The sequence below is a fragment of the Suncus etruscus genome, chromosome 7 (assembly GCF_024139225.1).
Source record: "Suncus etruscus isolate mSunEtr1 chromosome 7, mSunEtr1.pri.cur, whole genome shotgun sequence".
NCBI lineage: Eukaryota > Metazoa > Chordata > Mammalia > Eulipotyphla > Soricidae > Suncus > Suncus etruscus.
This window is the reverse complement of record NC_064854.1, coordinates 17,171,773-17,196,540: the sequence shown is the minus strand read 5'-3', so window position 1 is coordinate 17,196,540 and position 24,768 is coordinate 17,171,773. Positions and strand designations below refer to the sequence as shown.

Below are 24,768 nucleotides of genomic sequence, written 5' to 3'. Positions count from 1 at the left end.
AGGTGAGCTGGGGACACTGTGACAAACTGTCTCCCCACCCCCAGAAGGACTCCAGGATGGGAGGGCTGGTTCCTTTGCTTTCTCCTCTCTGCCTTTCTCCTCTTCCTTTCCCTCTTCTTCCTCCTCCCTTTCATTCCTCTTCCTCTTCTTTTTTCCTCCCCACCGACCAAAGAGAGCCTGTCTGCAAGGGGGAATTTCTTAAGGTGACAGAGATTTGGGTTATGAAAAGGATTGAGCCGCCTGCCCAGAAATTTCAGCGCCTACGAGACATAAGCAAATGCATCCAGAAAAGAAAGAGACAGAAGTGGTGGAGGGCCCATGGCCAGTGGAAGGAGAAGGCCTGTTTGAATGGTTTAAGGGATTTGGGTGTTATTAGGATCCAAATGAGGGGAAATCCTGGGGTATTATAGGATTGCTGCTTCTTTCTGATGAGAGGTAAAGCAAGACAGGAGCAGCTGGTGGGTTTAATCGTGGGTCTGATGGAGACTTGGCCCCAGAGTCCAACCACTTCTGTGTCCCTCCCCTCGAAGTCCATCAGGTTGGGGCTTTTCCACTGGACCTGCGAGGGTGAAGCAGCTCAGGAGTGTCAGGGGGGACAGTGTCATTCTCCCACTGTCACTAGGCCAGGGAGTGTCTCTGGCATTTTGAATTGATCTTGCCCCAAAAGCTGTGACAATGCTGTATCCTGTGTTTCAGGCTCATTGGAGACGAGGTCTATGAGGGAGAAATTACAGGAAAAGGAAGGAAAAGTGATGAGAAGGTCAAAGAGAAAAGGAACAAAACCACAGAGGATAATGGGTAAGTGGGAGCTCAGCAAAGGAATTGAAAATCACTCAGCAAAGCATCCTGTTTTCTGTGCATTTGTTTGCCCATAATATCTGCTGTGTTGTTGTCATTTTCCAAAAGTTTATTACCTAGACTGGAACACAGGCTGAAACCTAGACTGGTAGCACAGCGGTTAGGGCGTTGCCTTGCATTCAATTGACCTGGGTTCGATCCCAGCATCCTATATGGTCCTTCCCAGCTTGCCAGGAGCGATTTCTGAGTGCTGAGCCAGGGAAAACCCCTGAGTATCTCTGAGAGTGGCCCAAAATATACAAACAAAAACGAACAAAGAACTTATCTCCTTTCCATTTTTATTAGGATAAAAAGAAAAAAAGGAATTGTGTTTCGGTTTGTGGGTGTACCTATTTAAGACCCTAGACCCACCCTTTTCTGGGAGGGGTCTTGGGAACCGGATAATAGGTGTAACTTTACTCGAGCCCCACCCATTCCTGGGAGGGGGTCTGGGAAATGTTAGATAAGGCGGAACCAAGGGGATTCGGGGCTTTTGCTCTTGGCCCTTTCTGCGCTGCTGGGCATCTCTGAGGAAGATGGCTGGAAGGAGTTTAGATGCAGGGCCAAGAATAACTAGTGCTTAAAAGGTTATGAGATAGGCCACACACATGTGGTGAATAGGGTATGAATAAAGTTAATGCTTCTGAAGCCTGCCTGTGAGTGAGTCTTGATTACGCCGATCACCTGGGCCTGGAACCCCCGTCCAGCTGGATGTGGGGATGAAGCCACGTGGCTGGGGGCCTAAGCACAAAGGCCTCCATCCATCGCCATCCAGCCCCATCGTTATTTATTTCACACAACACCGTGTAACAATACAATAAATAAGGGATTTAAAATATAAAATTAAAATCTTTTCCTCTTTCCATTCTTCTGGTCTCACCCTAGAATGTGTTCGCTTGTAATATTCTGTGATGATTATTTGTATAGTTTTTCCTCTTTAAGTAGTAGGAGTTTTGGACTGTAAGAATGTCTTTTCTGTTTACAGGGCAGAGAACTTAGCATATTCGAAACCACTTCCACTTTCTTCTGTTCTAAATATTTATCTTCTTCTCCCACTCATAAAGCTGGCATGTTACATCACCCCAGACCGGCCCTTCAGTGTGAAATGATAACTTCCTTTTTCACTCTTCAACCTGCCTTCCCTGCCCTAGTCTCAATCTCCAACTTTCTTACCTAACCATATCGCATCCTGCACCATCAATTATACAATGTTTTCCTTATAAATGACTCTAACCTTGAAGAACAATAAATAATAATGACCTGCCAGTCACACATAGTCCCTCACCTAGGACAGGTATATGATTCTATTTTCCTCCTTCTCTGTTCATTAAAATGATCTTAGTGGGGCTGGAGTGATAGCACAGCCATAGGGCATTTGCCTTGCACTCTGCAGACCTGGGACAGGCCCAGGTTCTATTTCTGGGCATCCCATATGGTCCCCCGAGCCTGTGATTTCTGGGATTTCTGTGATGCAGAGCCAGGAATAACCCCCGAGTACAGCCAGATGTTGCCACAAAACAAAACACAACAAAAAATGATCTTAGGGTCCAGGGTTTCTTGCTGAGAATGGGCTGTTTTTTTTTTTTTTTGTTTGTTTGTTTGATTGGTTTGGTTAATTGGTTGATTCCTGATCTCTATAGAGCAGAATCTATTAGAAGCTTATTATTATTATTAGAAACTGTCGTAAAAAAATAATAAAGAGGCCCTTTGGATAGGCTAGATGGAGTGGATGGTAAGGAGTCCTTTCACCTTCAGCTCAGGACTACGAGGCTCCACCTTCTCCTACAGGGCCGGTATCTGGTTCAGGAGAGCAGCGGTAGTAAGACTCACTCACTGACAGACTTCAGAAAGTATCAAGCTTCATTTATGCCCTAGCCACTACATGTGTGTGGCCTATCATAACCATTTATGCTGGATCCTTATTCAGCCCTGCATTGTACCTTATTTCTCAGTCATTTCCTTCTCCTGCTTTCTGCCTTCATGCTGCATCCAGGGCAAATCCCCTTGCCCTTCCAGTCCAAAGCCTTATCTAACCTTTCCCAGACCCCTCTCAGAAATGGGAGGGGTCTTTTAGCAGGTAAGATTATGCAGGAGGATTGGGGGTGTTGCCAACAGAAACCTTATGAATGAAGTGACAACATCTCTCTTTGACACGTTTCATGGGGATCCGCCAGTTCTTCCAGAAGCTTTAGAAATGGTCTCCCTGTGGCAGGCCCCATTCCCACAGGCCGTGAGTGGGGAGAGAGCAGGGGCGTCTGCCTCTGTGACTTCCCGTTTCTGCAGTGCTCAAAGCCTTTGGGTCTTTTTTTTTTTTTCCTTCCAGGACTAGCATCCACTCCTGCTTCCCTACCGGCGCTTTCTTCTCTCTCCCCACAGGGAGGGGAACTGAGTCCTTCCAAGTGTCCGTGGTGGTCCCCAGCAAGAACAAAGCACAGCTTGTCCGTTCACTATGAGGAACTTCTGCAGAGGCGGCTGGGCATGTATGTGCACTCGGTCCAGCGTGAGGCCGCAGCAGCTGGGTGGGGAGGCTGACGGTGGAGGTGAACATTCTGGAACCGTCTGGTCTCCTGGCGCTGGATGGGTGCCAGCCCTGCAGAACAGGCCGGCAGAAGGGCAGTGTGCGGGCAGATGGTGAGTGGTCTGGTGGGAGCATAGAACATTCTGGAACTAAGGGCAGGGGGAGGCTTGAGGACTGGGGTACAACCTTCCCTAACTCTGCACATGGGTACGGACGGGACGATTGTGCCCAGCACTGTGAAGGGACACCTGAAAATTGGGGTTTCTGATGATGCTTTGGGTGAGGGTGGAGTGATGGGTGCTCATGATCCAGGGGGGCTGCAAGTCAGATGGCGGAGGCAGGTCATTTCTGTGGCCTTGCTGGTAGTCCCAAGACTAGAAGGTGAAAACTACAGACAGTCCCACAGAGCTCTCTGGGTGCCCATTTGATGTCCCAGGCCTGAGGGGCTGCTCTGTGTGGCCCCTAGACAGCAACTGAGTTTGGCCTTGGATCTGTTTTGGTATGTTTGTTTGTTTGTTTGTTTTTTGGGCCAGACCGGTCCGGTGACAGTCAGTGGTTGCTCCTGGCTATGCAACTCAGAATCACTCCTGGCTTGGGGAACCATTTGAGATGCCAGGGATTCAAACCAGATCCATCCTGGGGTCAGCAGGCTACAAGGCAATGCCCTACCGCTGTGCCATTGATCCAGCCTTGGATCTGGATTTCACTGCAGAGGCAACGTTTAGGAAAGATTCTGGGGGGTTGGGGTAGTGGGGTGCCACATGGACTTGTGTTTGAGAGCCAATGCAGTTGGACAGTGAGTGAACCCCCTCTTTTAGGGTTCCAAGAGCACCTTTCCGGGGCTCTGCGAGATGAGCCCGGCCTGGCCAAGAGCCTTGAGGTGCCCCATGGTTGTCTCATTTCATCTCAGCTCCCCACCTTTGGGTGAGGGACCCAATGCTCTCTCTCACCCTCATTCCTGGGATCATATTCAGCATGAGACATTCTCAGAGCAAATACAGCTATACCCTTCTCAGTGCACCCCTGAACCCCCCTTTTCCCTCTGGCCTCTCTTCTGCTCTGATGTCTTTCAGGGATCAAGGGGAACCCATTTACAGGTGTTTGCAAATCAGAAAAACAAAAATGTGGCCAGACAAGCCCATTTCACATGCGGTCATTGTCGTTTGCAGAGGGGCCTATGAGGACTTTTGGGGAGCTAGTGAGGGGCCCCGGATTTGCAGCAGGAGTAAATGCAGATGCTCACAGACTCTTGGGATAGTTTGGGGGTGATGGGAGTGACACAGGAGGTCACTGAGGTTGGGAAAACTTTTTACTGGTGCATAGGGTTCAGGGCGCTGGCTGACTCCAGTGTTTTTCCAGGGCTGTTGATCTCAGGGGAGCTGTTGTTTTCTTTACAGAAAATCATTCGTCTAAACTCTTTGCTGCAGAGCAGAGGGGCCTCCCTGAGTAAGGACATGTCACAGAGAAAGAGTTTTCTAGAAAGGGGGATGGGGACACTTATCCCGCCCCCATCCTTGCCTGCATTAGTCCCTCACAGCAGGTGAGATGCAGGGTGTCTGCATGTACCCCGAGTTTCTCAGGGAGCTCCAGGCATGCAGGGCAGGAACCAGGGTGCTGGGTGCTGCAGCTGTGTACTGGCCTTGAACGCTGGCTCTGTGCACTGTGGCCTGAGGCCAGAAACATTCCTCAGAGAGATCTGGCTGTTGGGCTGAGCCATCAGAGCTCTGGAATTTCTCAAAGCCCATCTCTGGCAGGGGTCTGGCAGCCCTCAGAAGGTCCAGGCGGCCAGAGGATCCTCCTGTGTATCTCCTGTGGGGGGGGGGGGGGGGTCAGGGCTTGGGTCTCAGGTGGCATGAGGGGCGTCCGGGTGTGTCTGTGTTTTCTCTGTAAGGATCTAAGGGTGGCAGAGTCGAGGTGCTGAGGGCCCAGGACTCCTGAGGAACAGCAGACAGGAACTCAGAGCAGAGCCTTGGATTCCTATTCATTTCTGCAGCAGAAGAACTGGAGGGCATTTTCAGGGCTTGGGTTCTCTCTCTCTCTCTCTCTCTCTCTCTCTCTCTCTCTCTCTCTCTCTCTCTCTCTCTCTCTCTCTCTCTCTCTCTCTCTCATGCAAGGCAAACACCTTACCTCCATGCTATCTCTCCGGCCTAGTTTCCAAGTCTCTTGATGGTTCTGTAGAAGCTAAGAAAGAGCCAGTACTGGGGCCGGGCGGTGCGCTAGAGTTAAGGTGCCTGCTTGCCTGCGCTAGGCTAGGACGGACCACCTCGGTTCAATCCCCCGGCGTCCCATATGGTCCCCCAAGCCAGGAGCGACTTCTGAGCACATAGCCAGGAGTAACCCCTGAGCGTCACCGGAGTGTGACCCAAACCAAAAAAAAAAAAAAAAAAAGAAAGAAAGAAAGAAAGAAAGAGCAGTTTATCCCCAATGTCTCAGTTTACCCGACTGTTGCAGGGCCCCTCACGGCTGCTGCAGCAGCAGGGTGGCTCTTGGCCAGATCAGACCCAGCAGGGCCTGAGAGAGGTCACTCAAAACTGCAGAGCATGTACTATGGCACGGTTGACTCAGGCTGCTTCACTCTGGGGTGCCCAGCCCACGAGGTACAAATTCATGGACAGTGCAACCCTCCCTCCACACCAGGACATCCGGGACAATCGAGGCCCTGACAGAAACTGACCTTTTTTGGACCAGCCCTTAGATCTCTGAAGAGAAATGTTCTTCTCTGCCTGGGGTCAAGGCAGGTCTGTTCTCTGTAACCCCTAAATGACCGCTCTTCCCACAGTTGGGGGTTTTGTGAGAGATAAGGATATGCAGGGGAGGTAGTTTGGGACTACACCCAACTGCCCAGGAATCTGTTTTGGTGGGGCTTGGGGACTATGGCAACTAGTGGGGGCAACCAGGGACAACTGCTGAAGACTAGTCTTGTGCATCTGCTGCCCCCTGAGCTGATCTTTGATCATGATGAGTTCTCTGGTGCTTGGATGCAGAATGACAAATATTGTCACCAGCCAGGTGCCTGCCTGAACCCAAAGAAAGGCAGTCCCCTGCCCTTCCAACACTAGAAGTCCCAGGGACAAGATTATTCACTTTTTTGTCTTTATAAGGAGCTGAAAATCCCTGAGCACTTTTAACATATCTATCCAAACTGGCCTGACTGTAATTTTTACAGTTTACCTCTTAGTAGATCCTTTGTTTAAAAAAAGTTCTACGAAGGCTTACTGGATTTGATATGAAACAGTCTCCTCCGAAGCATTTTCTGTGCACCATCAGCACAGTCCTGTTTTGGGACATCTCTGCACCCCAGAGCCTGAACTCACCAGCAGTTACCTCACCCTGACTTCCCCACCCACAAACCCCCTTTCTGTTCCTGTGATAGCGGAGATTGATGCAGCCAACTGTACTTTGCCAAGCACCTTCAGGACATGCCTGGAACCCCCATTCTAGTAGTATCTCGGGGCACTAACCATATCCAATGACCTACAGGAACCCCTTTGAAAAAAAACAAAAGGATTCCTTAGCACCCCAACTCTGGGCCTGACGCCCATGGCGGCTTTTGATCCTGATTAAAAAATGCACTGGCTAGTCTCATCTGGAAAGAGGCCATAGGGTCTGACTCCCCATGATGGGAGTCTCTCTTGCCTTTTGCTTTCAGTCTCCAGTCCTATTGGGTGGGGTTGGGGGAGACTGCAGAAGATACAGATTCTGCTGAAGGGAGCATGGGATCCCGTCTTCTCTTGGAAAAGGCAGGTGCCAACTGTGGGTATTTCAGCATTTGCTTCTCTGATGCCTCTGTTCCTGGTGGACAGATCCCTAACAGCCTATGTCCCAGAGGGCACACTGACCCCCTGATTCAAGCCTCTCAGAGGCCAATGTCCAGAAGCAGGACTACTTGCATTTATTTTTGTTTGTTTTGTTTTGGGGGGCCACACCCAGTGGTGCTCAGGAGTTCCTCCTGGATATGCACTCAGAAATCACTCCTGGCAGGCTCTGGGGACCCTCTGGGATGCTGGGATTGAATTTAGGTCATCTACATGCAAGGCAAACACCCTGCCTGCTATGCTATTATTGCTCCAGCCCCAACTTTCAGAACTTTGCCACTCAACACCCCCTTTTTGCTCAAGAAATCACTCTACCCAGGTATGGGGCATAGAAAATAGGTCCACAGAGGGGGATTTATCACAAAAAGACTGGTTTTCAGACACTCAGTGATACAAGGGTCACAGCCTGCAATCTGTGGCACCTTGGAGCCTAGTAGTACCTCAAGGAATGGTCAGTGACGTCATGGCTTAGTGTAGAGTTACTGCCCTTATGATAGAGCTGGATGGAGAGACCTTTTTCTGCCATCCCAGGCCATGTGGCTTTGCAACCCCCTTCAGCCAACAGGTCTGGAGGTTCTTGAGAGCGGCGGGTAGAAATCTCACTCACAAGCAGGCTTCAGGAAGTATCAGCTTTATTCATACCCTATCCACCACATGTGTGGTCCATCTCAACCATTTACACATGCTATCCTTAGCTTGCCCTGCGTCTTAGCTTTTCCAGCCATGCCTCTTCTTACCTCTCCATGCTGGCAAAGCCCCTAATCCCTTGGGTCAAAACCTTCCCACGACCCCTCCCAGGAATGGGCGGAGTCTTGCAGGTAAAGATACACGTAATATCCGCTCAAGACACCTCCCAGAAATGGGCAGGTTCTTGCAGGTAGTTACACGTAAATCCAGGGCTTAGTTTGGCTTCATTTGACCTGTCTCACTCCTGGCTGTGTCCTGGGTACCCCATACTTGCTGTGGAATGAAGGGTTCCCTGAGGTGGAATTACCCATGCTAAGGGTACCACCTTCTGTCTCCCTGCTAACACGCATCACTGGCTCTTTCTGGGTTTTGTTTGATTTTTGGGTGCTCAGGGTTTATTCCTGACTGCAGGCTCAAGGATCTCTTCCAACAGGCATGGGGGACCATCTGGTATGCCTGATATTGAACCCAGATGAGCCACAGGCTAGGCAAGAGCCTCCCACAGAGAACTGTGTCATGCGATGGCTCCAGTCCCTTTCACTGGCGCATTCCCCACAACTTGGTGGTAATTCCTATGCAGGGCAGAAGGGATGGCTGAGGGGACAGAAGTTGGTCTCTGAGGTGAGTGTATAAAAATGGAGATCTGTTGCATATGAAAATATTTTCATAAGGGCCCGGAGAGATAGCACAGCGGTGTTTGCCTTGCAATCCAGGACCAAAGGTGGTTAGTTCGAATCCCGGTGTCCCATACGGTCCCCCGTGCCTGCCAGGAGCTATTTCTGAGCAGACAGCCAGGAGTAACCCCTGAGCAACGCCGGGTGTGACCCAAAAAAAAAAATTTTTTTTTCATACGATTATTCTTTTCCTATTGTCCCACCTTGACCTTCCAGGTGGGGCGCTGTTGAGAGCCGAATAAATAGTTTGGGAGCGAGGTGTTCAAGGTCTTTTGCCAGAGTTGGCTGGCTGGCTATAGGTGTGTTTTGGAGCTAGCAGCAGGCTGACAAAGGACTCTCTTCGCCCAACCTTTTACCCCTTAACCCTCTTGTCTGTGTGGATTATTTGCTGCAGATGATATTACCAAAATCTCCCCCCAAAAGGGGACAAGAGATGGGAATCAACTTCTCATTCTGGGAGCTCTTTGCAGATATTCAAACAATCAACAAAGGAGTAAACGGGACCCAACAAATGGGGCAACAGAGTTCTACCTTGGGGGCTGGAGTAGTAACACAGCAGTGAGGTCATTGACCTTGTATGTAACTGACCTTGGTTTGATCCCTGGCATCCCATAGGGTCCCCCATTCTGCTAGGAGTAATTTCTTAGTACAGAGCCAGGAGTAACTTCTGAGCATTGCTGGTAATGGCACCAAAACTAAAAAATGGGGTTCTCTGCTTTGGCTGAATCAGATATCAGGTGCCTGGGGAACCTGGAATTTCAGATGTATTCCAGAAAGCCTGTTACACTGTCACTGTTGCTACATTGCCCAAGATGTAACTTTAACTGCCATGTGGTCCCATGTTGTAGCTCCATGTTCGTGCTCAGGACCCGAGTCCTCTGCAGCTGGAGGGTTCAGTACAGCTTGGCCTGTGTCCACACACCCGGAAACGCTGGGCTGAGCATTTCCAGCCTCATTCCAAAGGCCTGACTCCAGTCTGAGTCACTTGGCTCCGAGGCTGGCTTGGCTTCGCATGTGCAGACCAGATCCTGGTCTTCATGGTTGTTCTGAGCTGTGGGCTTGTGTGAGCAGAGGCTCAGCTGACCCAAAGAAAGCTCAATCTGTGGTGAGTTTGTTGCATAAACAGCCATGACCTCTGTTCTAGGAGACCCTCACAGGAAGTCATTGAGGCTTCTCACCCTTGCCCTTTGCTGTTCTCATAATCTTCCTTATGTTGCTGGTCCCTGGTATCTACTCTGGATACTGAGTCAAGTGGGGAAGGGGCACCTGATTTGGGGATCTCCCTTCCTCCCGCCCTGGGAGGTAGCCCACTTGGCCAGTCTTCTTCTAGGACCCTGTGGGAATGCAGGAGATAGGGACCCCACATGTGGCCTTTAGGAATGAACAGAGCAGGCAGTAAAGGAAGCTGCCATGCCAAGGAATCAGACAAACTCCACTACAGCTGCATCTTTGCTTTCCCTTTGGGCAAGTCACACCCAATAGTGCTCAGGGCTGACACTAGGCTTTGTCCTCAGGCATCATCCTGGAGATGCTCGTGGGATTCATGGGTCTGGGACTGAACTGAGACGGCCTTGTGCTAGAGTCTGCTTTCCTCTCTCCCTGTCCCCTGCTTTCATTTTATTTATTTTATTTTGAACCTAGCAATGTTCAGGGCATACTCCTGGCTCTGCACTCAGGAATCATTCCTGGTGGTGCCTGGGGAACCCTGTGGGGTGGCAGGAACTGAACCAGGTTTGGCTGCATGCAAAGCGTGCCCCCTCCCAACTGTGCTATTGCTCAGTCTCCAACTATTCTATAGCTCAGCCCTCCTCCCTGACATTTTAAATCTCATTTGATCAAGTCTGGAAGCCCTGCAGGAGCACTGGCAGGCGCAGCTGGGCGGCTCCAGGCTGGAAAACACAAAGTATTAATAGCAGGGCCCCATCCTGGGGGGGGGTCCCTTCCTGAGGGGGGTGGGCCCTCCTCTCAGGTTGCTTGTTTTGTCTCTTCTGCCTGTTGATCGCCTGATTAGTCATGGTGTTTTTACCGGTGCCGGATTTGCCAATCACCCCTCTGCGGCTCAGGTGAGCCTTTCTGGCAGCGAGTGTGGTGGGTGGTGGTGTACTTCCAAGGTCTGTGGCTTCACAGCTGCCCCCTGCTCCCAGTCACCCCCAGGCCCATGGGAAACAGGTCCTACATGGATTTCGCTTTCCATGAGTGAAGGACCGTTGTCCCCCAATCATTCCCCTTTGTGCAGAGCATCAAAAATGACTCCGTTTGTCACCCGACTCAGCCTAGAGTCATTCCCCAGTGCAGGGTGGTGGAAACAGAACACAGGCAGGGCATTTTCCAGCACTGCAAACACGTTGGACCCTCTCATTAGAAAAGAAAACAAAAGGTTCTTTCATGCCAAGGCTGTGATTTCCAGGAGGTTGCCGGGCACCTGCTAACTCCATTATACTGTCTGGATTGTCCTGGAGACACACACACACACACCACACATACACACACACCATACAAACACACGGGCACATGCATATACACATGCATGAATGCACACACACACACACATGTCTCAAGACCCAGTGTTCATTTATTGGGGTGTTTTTCTTTGTGTATCTTTTTTTTTTTTTTTTGGTTTTTGAGTCACACCCAGTCATGCTCAGGGGTTACTCCTGGCAATGTGCTCAGATATTGTTCCTGGCTTGGGGGCCATATGGGAAGCCAGGGATAGAACCCAGGTTTGTCCTGGGTCAGCCACATGCAAGGCAAATTCCCTACTGCTGAGCTGTCGCACCAGCCCCTGGGGCATATCTTCTTTATTCGGGTAAGGATTTGTTTTGGGGTTACTCCTCAGTATTCAGAGTCACTGTGCAGTGCTGGGGACGGATGTGGGGCAGGTTCTGGGCATCCCCTGGTCAACTGCACCCTGACTCCTGCACTTTCTCTCCAGACCCTCCTATGGGGCCCTTCTTTATCCAAGTCCCTAATGGACTTTGCTGAAACCCTGGACCATGGGGCCCTCTGTCCTGAGAAGTCTTTAGGTTTTTCTTTTTTTGGTTTTATTTTTTTGGGCCACACCTGGTGACGCTCAGGGGTTACGCCTGGCTATGCGCTCAGAAATCGCTCCTGGCTTGGGGGACCCTATGGGATGCCGGGGGATCAAACTGCAGTCCATCCTTGGCTAGCGCCACAAGGCAGACGCCTTACTGTTTTGTGCCACCACTTCGGCCCCGTCTTTTGGTTTTTCTAATTTGTTTTGGGGCCATACCTAGTTTGCTCAGGGGTGACTTATGGCTCTCTGTACAGAAATTACTCCTGGTCGAGTTAGGATGGGATCCTGGGGATCAAACTTGGGTTTGTCACTAGCAAGGCAGATGCCCTCCCTGCTGTGCTATCATTCTGGCCCTGTCCTGAGACATGAGCTGAAGTTCACTTAGCCCTAAGTTTCCTCTCCACTCCTGAAAGAAAAAGCCCAGACACTGGCCCACCCATGTCTGCTTCAATCCTGATGATGTGATCAATCACCACCACCACCCCCCCCCCAGTCCCAGTCCATTCTACACTATAAATTCCTCACAGTGTCCCTATAGACTGGATACAGGGAACTTGCAGGCCTGTGAGCATGGAAAACTTGACCCCAATTCTCCCTCATGGCAGCTTTCAGGGACAAAAATGTCTGCTCTCTTCTCACTTGCTCGCTCCTGCCAGATAAGTACTGGATGGGCCTGAGGACAGAGGCCGACAGGGTGCTGGTGAGTGTCCAAGGCCTCACAGGAGCTGCACGGAAGTCACCATCACTTCTGTCCCCAGTCACAGGATCCTGCTGGGAGAAAACAAAATCTGAAGCCATGCGGAGTATTATGAGGAGATGTGGCCTGAGTCTTGCTGCTTGGGCTTGTCCCAGCCTCCCCACACAGGCCACTGTGGTCAAACTCACACCTCCCAACACTGCCCACTGCCAGACTCTGCTGCTTGGGGTCTGCTTGGGGGTCAGCAGGGAGCATCCCATCTGCTCTGGGACTGAGGCCAGAAGTTGTAGGCGGCCTACAAGGACCTCGCTGAGGAATAGACCTTCTATAGACCCTCTATTCTATAGAATAGACCTTCTATTCTATAGGAGACTTTATCTCCCAGCGAGGGCACTTAAGATTTCTCCCCAGCAACACATTTGTAAGGGAAGGGGAAGATGAAGAATGGAAACTTCTCTGGGTCAGTGACTGGTGTTGGTTCACTGGGTGGGTGTCCGTCTTCGCTGACAAGAAACTTTGAACAAAAAGCCGCATCCTCACATCAAAGAAGCACATTTAGAGGTGCTCATGAATTTTCATGGGGAGCCCTCGCATGCTACAATGAGGAGAAATTAGACTTGGTAATCCTCCGTGCTTCGTGGACTGTGAATGGGACCCACTCAGGGTGGCTGAGCAGAGCATTTCAAGGAGAGTTTTGAAACCAGAAGCGGCCCAAGAAACTAGAAGTTGCCCCTAGAACCTTCTAGAACCCATCTTTGATAAGCTCAGGCAAATGGGGGGATTGCCTTGTAATCTAAGGAATTCCTTGTTCTGTCCCACCGGAGGAAATTTTCAAACTTCCTTTGAGTTGACTGTTGAGTGAAGCACTTGACAGAAGAAAGTTTATTCTTCAAAGCAAATCACCTGGTCCAGTTTATACCTCACTTCTGTTTTTAGTTTTCTCACCGAAGGTAGGAAATTTCTGGTTAGCACATGCCAGGATTTAAAGGAGTACTCAAGTATTTTGCTGTCTGTGATTTAGTAGCATCAGGAGAAGGGTCCCCACAGGGGTGATGTGAAGGTGCCTATGTCACTTCCATAGTCCTCATGGTCTGAGCCAAGTTCAGGATGGCACCCAGGGTCTGACCACTTCACACCCTTGGGACCTTAATGTGAATTACTGGCCCAATTGGTTGAGTGGAACTGGGAGTGAAGCCTAAGCCACTTGAGCATTGCTTGGGAGATGCCCAAAAGGGAAAACGAAAAGGCTGATCTAAAAGCACAGAAAAAGACAACTGTCACAAAATCTCTCTCTCTCTCTCTCTCTCTCTCTCTCTCTCTCTCTCTCTTACACACACACACACACACACACACACACACACACACACACCCCATTGGAAGAAAATGTGTATGTTATCTACAACACAGTTGTAGATAAAATGGGAGTAAGGAAGAAACACGAGCTAATCTGGTCCTATGCTTAGAAAGTTTGTTTGAATCCACAATCAAGTGGGGATATCGCCTGTCTCTGATCCTCACAGCCCCTTTCTCCTAATGGTGTGTGTGTGTGTGTGTGTGTGTGTGTGTGTGTGTGTGTGTGTGTGTGTGTTAAAATTCTGCCCCTGTGTTGAGCCCAAACAGATCTCGGCCCAATTCAGGACAGTCTGGATCAGTCTTTGAGTTCTGCCGCTTTCCTCCCCCCCAGCAGACCCTGGGCCTCCTCCTTCTACCATAATCACCCAAAATGAAACGTTTGCCAGAGTCGTGTTTAAGCCGAGTGTGGTGCAACAGGCCAAGATCGCACAGAATGGCCTTCTGGGAGACTTCACTGTTCGCTATGACGTCCGTCGGGATGAGAATGTGGGGGACATCCAGGTATGTGGGGCTCAGGCTGGCTACTTCCTGGGAGCTAACTAAAGAGAATTGTTTAAATTTTAATTCAGAATTGGGAAGACCCAGCTCTCACTCCAGGAAGAGAGAACTTTCTGAGCCTTGGAACATTTGTTTGACCTGGACTATGTCCGGGTATCTCTGGGGGTGTCTCTGTGTGAGCCTGAGAGAATAGTTTTAGTTTCTGCCCAATCAGCTTGAGAGCACAGGTCTCATAGGTCATTTTTACTGTGGGGGCTTTGCCATGCTGAGACTTTGAGTCCATATGCTTTTGGGGGGGGCACACCTGGTGATACTCAGGGGTTATTCCTGGCTATGTGCTCAGAAATTGCTCCTGGCTTAGAGGACCATATGGGACACTGGGAGATCGTACTAAGGTCCATTCTAGGTTTGCCTGTGCTATCACTCCAGCTTCAACCATCTGCACTTTTAATGAGGACCCAGTGCTCCTGGCTTATGTGTCTGTGTCCGGTGATTACAGAGATGGGCGGTAAACATTCAGATACATAACAGTCCCTGCATTTTGGACAGTCTCAACTTAAGAGAAAGTAGGTGAAAGAAAACCAGGGGAGGAAGTGAGAGGCACCAAGGTGGAGATGAAAATGAAATTAGTTGACACTGTCACTCAATTCTTTTTCATTGTTGCTGTGGGGCCACACCTTGCGGTGGTCTGAGCTAGTCTCACAGCCTAGTCCTCAGGGGTCACTCCTGGCAGTGCTGAAGGGACCACGAGATGCTATAAATTAGACATATGACTCCTCCTGAGAAGCAAAATGCTCAAGACCTTGGAGCCCCAGACAGGAGCTCCTTATCAGCCAGACACCTCACTGGCCCCCATGGCTGGATTTTTGTTGTTGTTATTTTGTGGATCATACTTAGTGATGCTCAGGGATTACCCTTGTGCTGAGTTTAGGAATCACTCCTGGGGCCAGAGAGAAAGCACAGCATAGCAGTAGGGTGTTTGCCTTGCATGTGGCTGACCCAGGAGGGACTTGGTTCAATTCCCAACATCCCATATGGTCCCTCAGTCTGCCAGGGGCAATTTATGAGTACAGAGCCAGGAGTAAGCCCTGAGCTCTGCTGGAAGTGGCCCAACAACCAACAAACAAATAAATAAATAAAGTTTAAAAAATAATCATTCCTGGCAGTGCTCAGGGAACCCTATGGGATCCCAGGGATCGATCCGGGTTGGCCATGTGCAAGGCAAACACCCTCCCTACTGTGCTCTCACTCTCGCTCCAGAGTCTAGATTTAAAAGGGATAATCTGGTTCTTACGTAGCATCAGTTTTTCAGTTAAACTAAGCTCGAACCGGGGCTGGAGAGATAGCATGGAGGTAAGGCATTTGTCTTTCATGTAGAAGGTCATTGGTTCAAATCTTGGTATCCCATATGGTCCCCAAAGCCTGCCAGGAGCGACTTCTGAGTGTGGAGTCAGGAGTATATCCTGAGCACTGCTGGGTGTGACCCAAAAATCAAAAACTGAAAAAAAAAAAAAAAACCAAATAAAAACTAAGCTTTAACCAAGGGCCTCATGCTCGGGCTGTGGAGCATGAGAGGACTTACTGCTCCTGTCCTCTGACCTCTCGCTCCCCTCTGCTCCTCCCCCAGGTCCTAGATGGCTATTTCGTTCACTACTTTGCTCCCAAAGATCTGCCCCCTTTACCCAAGAATGTGGTGTTCGTGCTTGACAGCAGCGCATCCATGGTGGGGACCAAACTCCGGCAGGTGAGTCTGGGACTGGGGGGTCTGTGGGTCAAGTCTGTGCTCTGCCCGCGACAGCCCAGGTCTCTGCCAATTTAAGTCGGAGATGCTCAAGCTTGTCCTACCTTTCCAGAGTGTTCTGTGAACCCAACACAGCTGATGGACTGAAGCCACTAGGCTCACTGGCTGTACCTGGTGATGTGGGAACAGGGGTGGTACTAGAGAGACACCCCCAGAGTAAAGGACACTAGGAGAGACTGCAAGAGGGGTACAGGGTACACTGGAGCTTCAGGTTAAGATCTGCTTAGGAATGTGCCTCAGAGCCATGAACAGTCATGCAACCTCTCTGCCTGAACAAAGAAACAGTTCAAGCTAACACACTGAGCACTATTTTAGGTTCTGGTCATGGGTGCTTAGACTCACACCTGCAATGCTCAAGGACTACTCCTTGCTCTGTGCTCAAGGATCACTCTTGGTCGTACTTGGAGACCCTTTGTGATACAGGGGATTGAACTGGAGTTGATCAATGTAAGACCAGTTTCTGAACTTCTGTGCTATCGCTGTGACCCCATAACTCTTTTCAAATGAGGCCATTTGGAAGAACCTGCCCGGAACAGAGCAGCCTTTGTGCCCAGACACAGAAAGACGCGCAGGCCACGTACATCCTGGAACTGGGATGTCCTCTGTGATGTCACTGTTTGGGCTTTTTCCTATGACATCATGGGATCTCCGAGAGTTGAGTCCCACAACCCAGAGACTGGGGGACAAAAGCCGCCTGTGTTGGGCTGGCATGGACAGGGCTGCGTTTGAGAGCAGCTGCAGGAAACTGGGGTGGGCAGGGCCGAGCAGAGCAGGACAGGGTTGGGTATGCTGGGCCCAGGTCCAAATTCTCCCTGGGGCTTGCTCCATGCCCTCTACCCTCCTCTACAAGTGCTTCCTCTCTCTGGGCACCACACTGCCCACTTTTGAGGGCCCTGCCAGAAGCCTGCAGGCACTGGAATCAGCTCTGCAGAGCAGGGAGGAGAGAGCTGGAAGTTTCCATCCTCCCCGAGCCACCCTGGTGCACAGGCCTGGATGCTCTTGTCTGGGGAGCAGCCCAGAAACTCTCTGTGCCCTCCATGCAGAGCTGACCTGGGCACCCAGGCCCACAGCCTGAGGAGGAGAAAGTGGCACTTTGAAATCAACTCCTCCCCAGTGAAAACCTAAGTGGATATGAGAAGTTTTTTTGGACATGAATTGTCAGGCCATGCTAGAACGAGTCTCTGAGATGTTGCTTCCAAAGGAAACTTTTTCTGCCTCCCTCTAGCCCTGGCAAGTCCCCTTTGGATGAGGAATTCAGGCTTGATTTCGGTCCACGGGTGTTGCCCGTTGGCTCAGTGGAGCCCTGGCTTCATGGGCCCAAGTACATTGGCACAGGAAGTGTGCCTGGAGCACACCTGAGCTCCTGCTATGAGGGCGAAGGAGCCTTTATATTCTGGGGGTGCTGCCCACACAATTTCCAGAACTGACATGGCACCTCTGCTTCAGACTTTGGTCCTGAAGTGGCTGGATCTCGCCAGCTTTTTCTCTTGAGCTCTGCAGCTCATCCCCGAGTAGCACCCCTGCATCCTCTCTGCTGCTTATGGAAAACTTTGCCTCTGGGAAGGTTTAACTCTCATGACCCCCAGGAGTCAGTCAGCACCCTGGGTGCTGGGCTAGGGCAGTGCTGAGTGCCCAGAGCACACCAAGGGGCCCACACAGATGCTCACTCTCCTTCTGTGTCACTGTCTCTGTCACTTCTGTGTCACTGTCTGTGTCATTGACTTCACAGTGGCTGAGTGATCCTGAGTTCCTGACACTTTCAACATTTGCAGGAACAAAAAGAGAAAGACAAGGGGCCAGAGTGAAAATAGTATAGCAGGGAGGGTGTTTACCTTGCATTCACCCAATCTGGGTTCGATCCCCAGCATCCTATATGAAATCTGCCAGGAATAGTTTCTAAGCACAGAGCTGGGAGTAACTAACCCCTGAGTATGGCAAGGTATTGCCCCCAAACAAAACAAAAATCTAAACAATCTAAATAAAAAGTGTAACACAAGCTGTTCAGAGCCATAAGACAGTCATGAGCGGTTGGTTGCTTGTGCTGGAACAGGAGTGAACTCTGAGTGCAGCCGAATGTGGCCCCCAAACAAACCAATCAACAAAAAGAAATAGAAAATTGCTTCCCATAAGGAAGAAACAAAAATAATTTTCTGTGTGAGATGTATCATTTTCTTAAACAGCTGTGGAAAGGGGGATGGACCATTAGTTCCATCACTCAGGGCAGCTGGTGGTTCCAAGTTCTCTCTTCAGCTCAGCTGCCCCACGAGGCGAAGGGTCGGCCCTGAGTGTGACATTGAGCTGGGTTGGGGACAGTCCCATAAAGTCCCTGTCAAGACGCAGAGGCTGTCTGGGCAAAGAGCTAGCTTTGTGTACTGTTCCAGACTCTCAACACCTCTTTCCTTCTTGCTGGGGATCTGGGGCTGGGGCTGATTTACGGGGGCTCCTGCTTCTGTGTGACGCTGCGTGGGTCCCTGTCCCAGAGTCTCCAAGAGCCACACTCTGGGAAGTTTCTGCTTTCTCACTCTTTCCCTGTAATCATTGTAGTACCTCTCTGACTTTTCTGAGGATCCCAGCCATGAGTAATGGGGAGCTGGCCCTGCCTGCCCAAAACTTGGGGTACAGGTTGACACCCCCAGTGTTCTCAGGGCACCTCCCTTGAGGACAGGGATCAGTGGGGTAGAGGGCAGAGTCCTGGAGGAGGGAGAAATTCCAGGTCAGCTGCAGACAGGACCCGGGCCCTGGTGGCCGAGCAGGGAGCGGCATGTGGACCCCACAGAACATGCAGCCGTGGGCATCTTACTGACTGTGGTCCATGTCAGTGCCCGGGGTGACTGTGTCCTGTGTTCCCAGACAAAGGATGCCCTCTTCACCATCCTGCACGACCTCCGGCCCCAGGACAGCTTCAGCATCGTTGGCTTCTCCGACCGCATCAAAGTGTGGAAGGACCACTTGGTTCCCGTCACTCCGGACAGCATCCGTGACGGCAAAATCTATATCCACCATATGTCCCCCACGGGCGGTGAGGCTGGAGTGAGGGTGGGGGTAGGGGGAGAATGGGAGTTGGCGAGATAGGGTTCAGGGGTCTAGGTGGTGCTGGGGGAAAAGCCCAGGTCAGATCATGCCAGGCAGAGCCTTCCTGCCAGGCTCTCTCTGAGAGTGACTCATCCCCAAGTATTCACTCAGCAGAGGGCAGGTGCTCCCTTCTCCACTTCTGCGAAAGGCTGAACTTGGGGCTGGAGTAATAGCAACAGCGACAGGGTGTTTGCCTTGCAAACGGCTGACTTGGGATGGATCTGAGTTAGATTCCCGGCATCCCATATAGTTCTCCGAACCTGCCAGGAGTGATTTCTGAATGCAGAGCCTGAGATGTGGCCCAGAAACAAAAATAAATAAATTAAAATAAGAAAGAAAGAAGAAAAAAATGAAGGAAGGAAGGAAGGAAGAAAAGAAAGAAAGAAAGAAAGAAAGAAAGAAAGAAAGAAAGAAAGAAAGAAAGAAAGAAAGAAAGAAAGAAAGAAAGAAAGAAGAAAAAATGAAGGAAAGAAGAAAAAATGAAGGAAAGAAGGAAAGAAAGAAGAAAAATGAAGGAAGGAAGAAAGAAAGAAAGAAAGAAAGAAAGAAAGAAAGAAAGAAAGAAAGAAAGAAAGGAAGGAAGGAAGGAAGGAAGGAAGGAAGGAAAGGAAGGAAGGAAGGAAGGAAGGAAGGAAGGAAGGAAGGAAAAAGGAAGGAAAGAAAGAAAGGCTGAGCTCAGGGAAGTGGCCCTCTGCGCCTCTTCTGCTCACTAAGTCACTCATTCTCCCGTGGGGGTCCTGAGCCACCGTGGAACTGGGTGCTGCTGGCCAGGGGGTTCGCTATAAGCTTGGCCTCTCCCTGCAGGCACCAACATCCAGGACGCCTTGCAGAGAGCCATCTCGCTGCTCACCAATGCCGCGGCCCACAGCGACCCTGAGTCCCGTGGAGTGTCGCTCATTGTCTTCCTGACGGACGGGAAACCCACCGTGGGCGAAACCCTTGCGCCCCGCATCCTGAACAGCACGCGGGAGGCCGCCCGCGGCCGTGTCTGCATCTTCGCCATTGGCATCGGCGACGACGTGGACATCGTGCTGCTGGAGGAGCTGGCGAGGCAGAACTGCGGCCAGGCCCGGCGTGTGCAGGAAGCTGAGGATGCGGCGCGCAGCTCAGGGGGCGCAGTCAGGGGTACAGGCTCAGGGGGTTCATGGTGCCATCCAGGGGGGCCACCAGCCTGGGAAGGCCCCTGACCTCTATGTCCTTCATGGGATGGGAGAAGCAAAGGAAGGTTCCTGCTCCTCCAAGAAGACCCCTGCTAGTCGGGGCTGCTAAGGTTAGGAAGGGCTCGGCACCACCTGGGGCCTAGGTATCCCCAGCACTCCCTCCTCAATGAACCAGCACCCCAGCTGGTTCATTAGCAGTAGGGGTCCCCACTCCTAAAGCAGTGCTCAAGAGATTCCTTCCCAAAATAGAAAAATAAAAAAAAGTGAGGAAGCTTGTGAGATAGTGAGCTCCCCATCGCTGGTGGTAACCAAGCCTCTGCTTCACTGAGCACCTTCTAGCATAAAGGTTCTGCTGGACAGAGTGTGGCACAAGGCCCTGATTCTTACCCCAACCTATACCCTCCCTCATGCCCAGGTTCTACAATGAGATCAGGACACCCCTCTTGTCGGACATCCGCATTGACTATTCGCCCGGCGCGGTGAAACAGGCCACACGAACCCAGTTCCCCAACTTCTTCAACGGCTCAGAGCTCGTGGTGGCCGGCAGGCTGGTGAAGCACTGGCCAGGGCCACTGCATGTGGAGGTCACGGCCAACAATAGCGAGTTTGTGGTCCTGAAAACAGATGTGCCCGTGGGGTCCGGTGAGGGTGACCGTGGGGACCCCAACCCGCTGCAGCGTCTCTGGGGCTACCTGTGGACCAGGGAGCTGCTGGCTGCCTGGCGGCACAGTCGGGCCGAGTCTGAACGGGAGCGACTGAGACAAGAGGCCCAAGCCCTCGCCCTGAATTTCCACTTTCTCTCGCCTGTCACCGCCTTGAGACTGAAGCCTGTGAGAGCTCCGGTGGAGCCTGGGCCCAGCACGTTGGCCGTGCAGGGTCCCGAGACCATGGTGCGGGGATCGGGCCTGCAGCTAGGTACGTCTGTCGAGGGGTGGAGGTCCCAGGGAATTTCTCACCCCTTAATCCCTCAGCAATCCTGTCTCATGTTACACTGAGCCTGGAGCACTGCTTAGGGAGTTTCTTGTTCGGCAGTGGAGATTCGGGCTGTGACCTTTCCTCCTCAAAGTCACAGATTCAGGGCCCAGTTGCCTGTGGCCAGCCGGAGTACTGGCTGGGACCTGTGCTTAGGGCAGCCTCTGTGCGAGTGTCCCAGTAAGTTTTTAGCATTTTGGTTTTGGTTTTTTTTTGGGGGGGGGCCAGTCCCAGTGATGCGCAGGGGTTCCTCCTGTTTCTGATCTCAGGGGTCACTCCTGGCGGTGCTTGGGGGATTAGGATCTAACCCAAGTTGGCTGTGTGCAAGGCAAACGCCCTCCCCATTGTACAATCGCTCCAGCCCCAATTTTGAACATTTTTTAAAATTATTTTGGAGGGGCACACCCAGTAGTATTCAAGGATTCCTCCTGGCTCTGAACTTTGGAATCACTACTGGTGGTGCTCGGGGGGACCCTAAGGGATGCTGGATAAAATCTGGTTCAACTGCATGCATGGCAAAAGCCCTCCCCACTGTGCTCTCAGAACTGCATCTTCTAAGGTGGGTTGTTCCCTGTAAGGGACCCAGAGAGGCCAGAAGCCCTCTTATATGACAGACTCTGTGATGCCTGGTAGAACTTAGGTCTCACCCATCTATACCACCACAGCCTCTCCACCCTTATGTCTGCTCTCTTGCGTCTCCTCCCAGACCCTGACTCCAAGAAAGCAAATGACCCCAAGATCAAAATCTCAAGAACATCAGGTAAAGGGTGTGGAAATGTGGAAATGGGGGGGAGGAGTTTGGACTCTCTTTTTTTTTTTTTTTTTTTTTTGGTTTTTGGGCCACACCCGACAGTGCTCAGGAGTTACTCCTGGCTGTCTGCTCAGAAATAGCTCCTGGCAGGCACGGGGGACCATATGGGACACCGGGATTTGAACCAACCACCTTAGGTCCTGGATCGGCTGCTTGCAAGGCAAACACTGCTGTGCTATCTCTCCGGGCCCTGAGTTTGGACTCTCAAGTGGGTCAACACCAGCCCAGGGTGGGTCCTCTGGGGCCTGTTTGGAGCACCCTCTGCAGGGAAGTGGGGAGAGGCCAAGATACAGAGCCCTGTGTGCAGCCCAAGGATGCGCATATTCTCCGGGGTAAGACGCCCTCTCCCTGCCCTGCAGTGGATGGAGACCCCCACTTTGTGGTGGACTTTCCCCGGAATCAGCTCACTGTGTGTTTCAACATCGACGGGGAGCCTGGGGACATCCTGAGGCTGGTCTCTGATCACAGCCACTCGGGTGAGTGCTGCCGAGGGGAGGCAGAAGTGACACTGTGGTGCTTCTCCTGGGCTCTGCTTCTGGTCCCGTGCTCTCCACTTTGCTGTTAGTCCCTATGCTTTGAATCCCCATGCTCTCTGCTGTGCTCCTGGTCCCGTGTTCCCAGATGTGCTCCTGGTCCTCATGCTCCCGGCCATGTCTCTGGATACCGTGCTCCTTACTATGCTCTTGGTCTTGTGCTCTCCGCTGTGCTTCTCACACACATGGGATGCACTAGTATGGCAGGCTGAGCTTGGTACCTGTGAGCTCATGGCCTTGCACCTGTGAAACAAGCTCCACCTGGCATCTCAGCCCAGATTTGCACTGTCTTACATGACCCCAGGACACTGGGCTAGAGCACTCGGTTGTGCATCTCTGCCTGGACCCACTCACGCCCTCATCATGTTTCTACCCATATCTCATCCACCCACCATGCATCTATCTCCCTGCCTTCACCCACTCATGCATTCACTCATGTATTCTCGCATGCATTCACATGCACACACTCATGCTTTCCACCCATGCCTCCATCGAAGAATCCTCACATCCCACCCATCCTTAGCTCTGCATCCCCAGCACGCACCCCCTTCATCTCCTTCACTCTCTCCCATGGCTGGCTAGTGGCCTCCATTTGAGCTGAGATCCCCGGAGGGATAAGGTGGAGGTGGCTACCTGGAAGTGGTCAGTACCTGAGAGGCCAGGGCCTCTGCCTTTCAGGCGTGACGGTGAACGGGGAGCTCATCGGGGCACCAGCGCCACCCACCGGCCACAAGAAGCAGCGCACCTACTTTCGCACTCTGACCATCCTGGCCAACCAGCCCCGAAGGTCGTACCTGGAGGTCACACCGCACCGTGTCATTGTGGACGGAGAAGACAGGCTGGTCCTGCCTTGCAACCAGAGTGCCCTGGTGGGCCGCCCTGGGCTGCGGGTGGCGGTGGCGGCTGGAGCCAACATCACCGTCACCATCCAGGACACCATGATCTTTGTCATTCTCATCCATCTCTACAAGAACCCTGCGCCCTTCCAGCGGGACCATCTGGGCTTCTACATTGCCAACGGCACTGGCCTGTCGGAGCACTGTCATGGACTCCTGGGTAGGCTGGGCTGGGTACACCCACATCATGGCATGATCAAGAGGGGTGTTGCAGGTGAAGTGGTGCCAGCCCAGCTCTGCTCACTTGACTCAGGACATCTAGGCAGCAGACATGAAGGCACATGGGCTAGAGGGGTTCAGGCCTCTCTTGGGTACCCCAGGACACACCCTGCGACCTCCCTGGGCCCCCTCTTCCTGGTCCTGACACCCCCAAATCAGGGAAGATGAGTTGAGCCACAAGATGCTCCTGTCCCGGCACTGACCCTGACACTTCCTTTGTCCACAGGCCAGTTCCTGAGCCAGGATGCCAGCCTCACCCCAGTGCCCATGGAGCCCAGCCAGCACCCCAAGGACCCTCAGCTCCCGGAGGCTATGCTCAAGATCGGAAGGCACAGCGCCCCTGTGTACTGGAAGCAAAGAAGGATCCACAATGGGGAGGAGCAGGTCGACTGCTGGTTTGCCCGGAATGCGGCACTTCTGCTGGACGGGACGTACCGCAATTACCTGGCTGCCCATCCCTTCGATGTGAACATAGCCTTCACCCCGGACCCAAACCGGCCTCGCAGACATTAGTGTCACTGTCCTCTGGGATGGCAGCTATGTGTCACTTGACCCTGCCCTGGGGCTGCGGGTGGCCACGACTGCTGGGCCCATGGACAGGAATAGCAAGTGGCTCTGGGGCCACGTGCCCGTTACTCGCCCCCCACACCCACCACAGGGTCCCTGTCTCAGACATGGTACCAGCAAGTGGTGATTACTTGGATTTTCCACAGGTCAGAGGTCCCTATGGGCGCCCCCTCTAACCTTAACCCATTGCTTAGGGATCTTTGCTAGGTGCTAGGGGGCAGTCCTGGCTTCAGGACTCCTGTAGAGTCCAGTACCCCCACAGATGCTGTCTACCCCCCCCACAGCCCGAGACCCCCCCCCCCTCCCACAGAGCTGGGCTGCCCTAAAGGAGATAGCTCTCCCCTTCCAAAGGCTTGATCTTGCATGGTTCTGTTTCTCCTTGGGGCACATTTCCTGGTCCTGGGGTGTAGGTGCCCCCTTCTCAGAATCTGGCAGAAACCACATACTCCCTCCTTGACATCCCAAGTTGTGCTGGCAGCTCCAAGGCTCCCAGGGCTTCCTGGCCTCTGCCTGTCGGATGCTCCCAGGTCCTGATGGGCTAAGCATGGCTGCTCTGCACTGTTGGGCCCAGTTCGAAGCGTGTCTGCCCTGTGGTGCTGGCCAGGACTCTGCCTGGTCACTTGG

General features: G+C 52.0%; 1 protein-coding gene across 1 annotated transcript in view; it reads left to right on the top strand.

The window, feature by feature from the left end:
* ITIH5 (inter-alpha-trypsin inhibitor heavy chain 5) overlaps positions 1-24,090 on the top strand; it is a 40,953-nt gene extending 16,863 nt beyond the window's left edge. The window contains 16 exon segments of the mRNA XM_049777526.1: positions 697-798; positions 2,652-2,656; positions 3,214-3,284; positions 3,286-3,333; positions 3,335-3,355; positions 3,357-3,468; positions 13,947-14,116; positions 15,741-15,857; positions 18,765-18,933; positions 19,791-20,083; positions 20,348-20,364; positions 20,562-21,061; positions 21,825-21,878; positions 22,289-22,405; positions 23,141-23,518; positions 23,804-24,090. Of these exon segments, the coding sequence (XP_049633483.1) occupies positions 697-798; positions 2,652-2,656; positions 3,214-3,284; positions 3,286-3,333; positions 3,335-3,355; positions 3,357-3,468; positions 13,947-14,116; positions 15,741-15,857; positions 18,765-18,933; positions 19,791-20,083; positions 20,348-20,364; positions 20,562-21,061; positions 21,825-21,878; positions 22,289-22,405; positions 23,141-23,518; positions 23,804-24,090 (2,461 nt within the window).
* Positions 24,091-24,768: the final 678 nt, after the last annotated feature.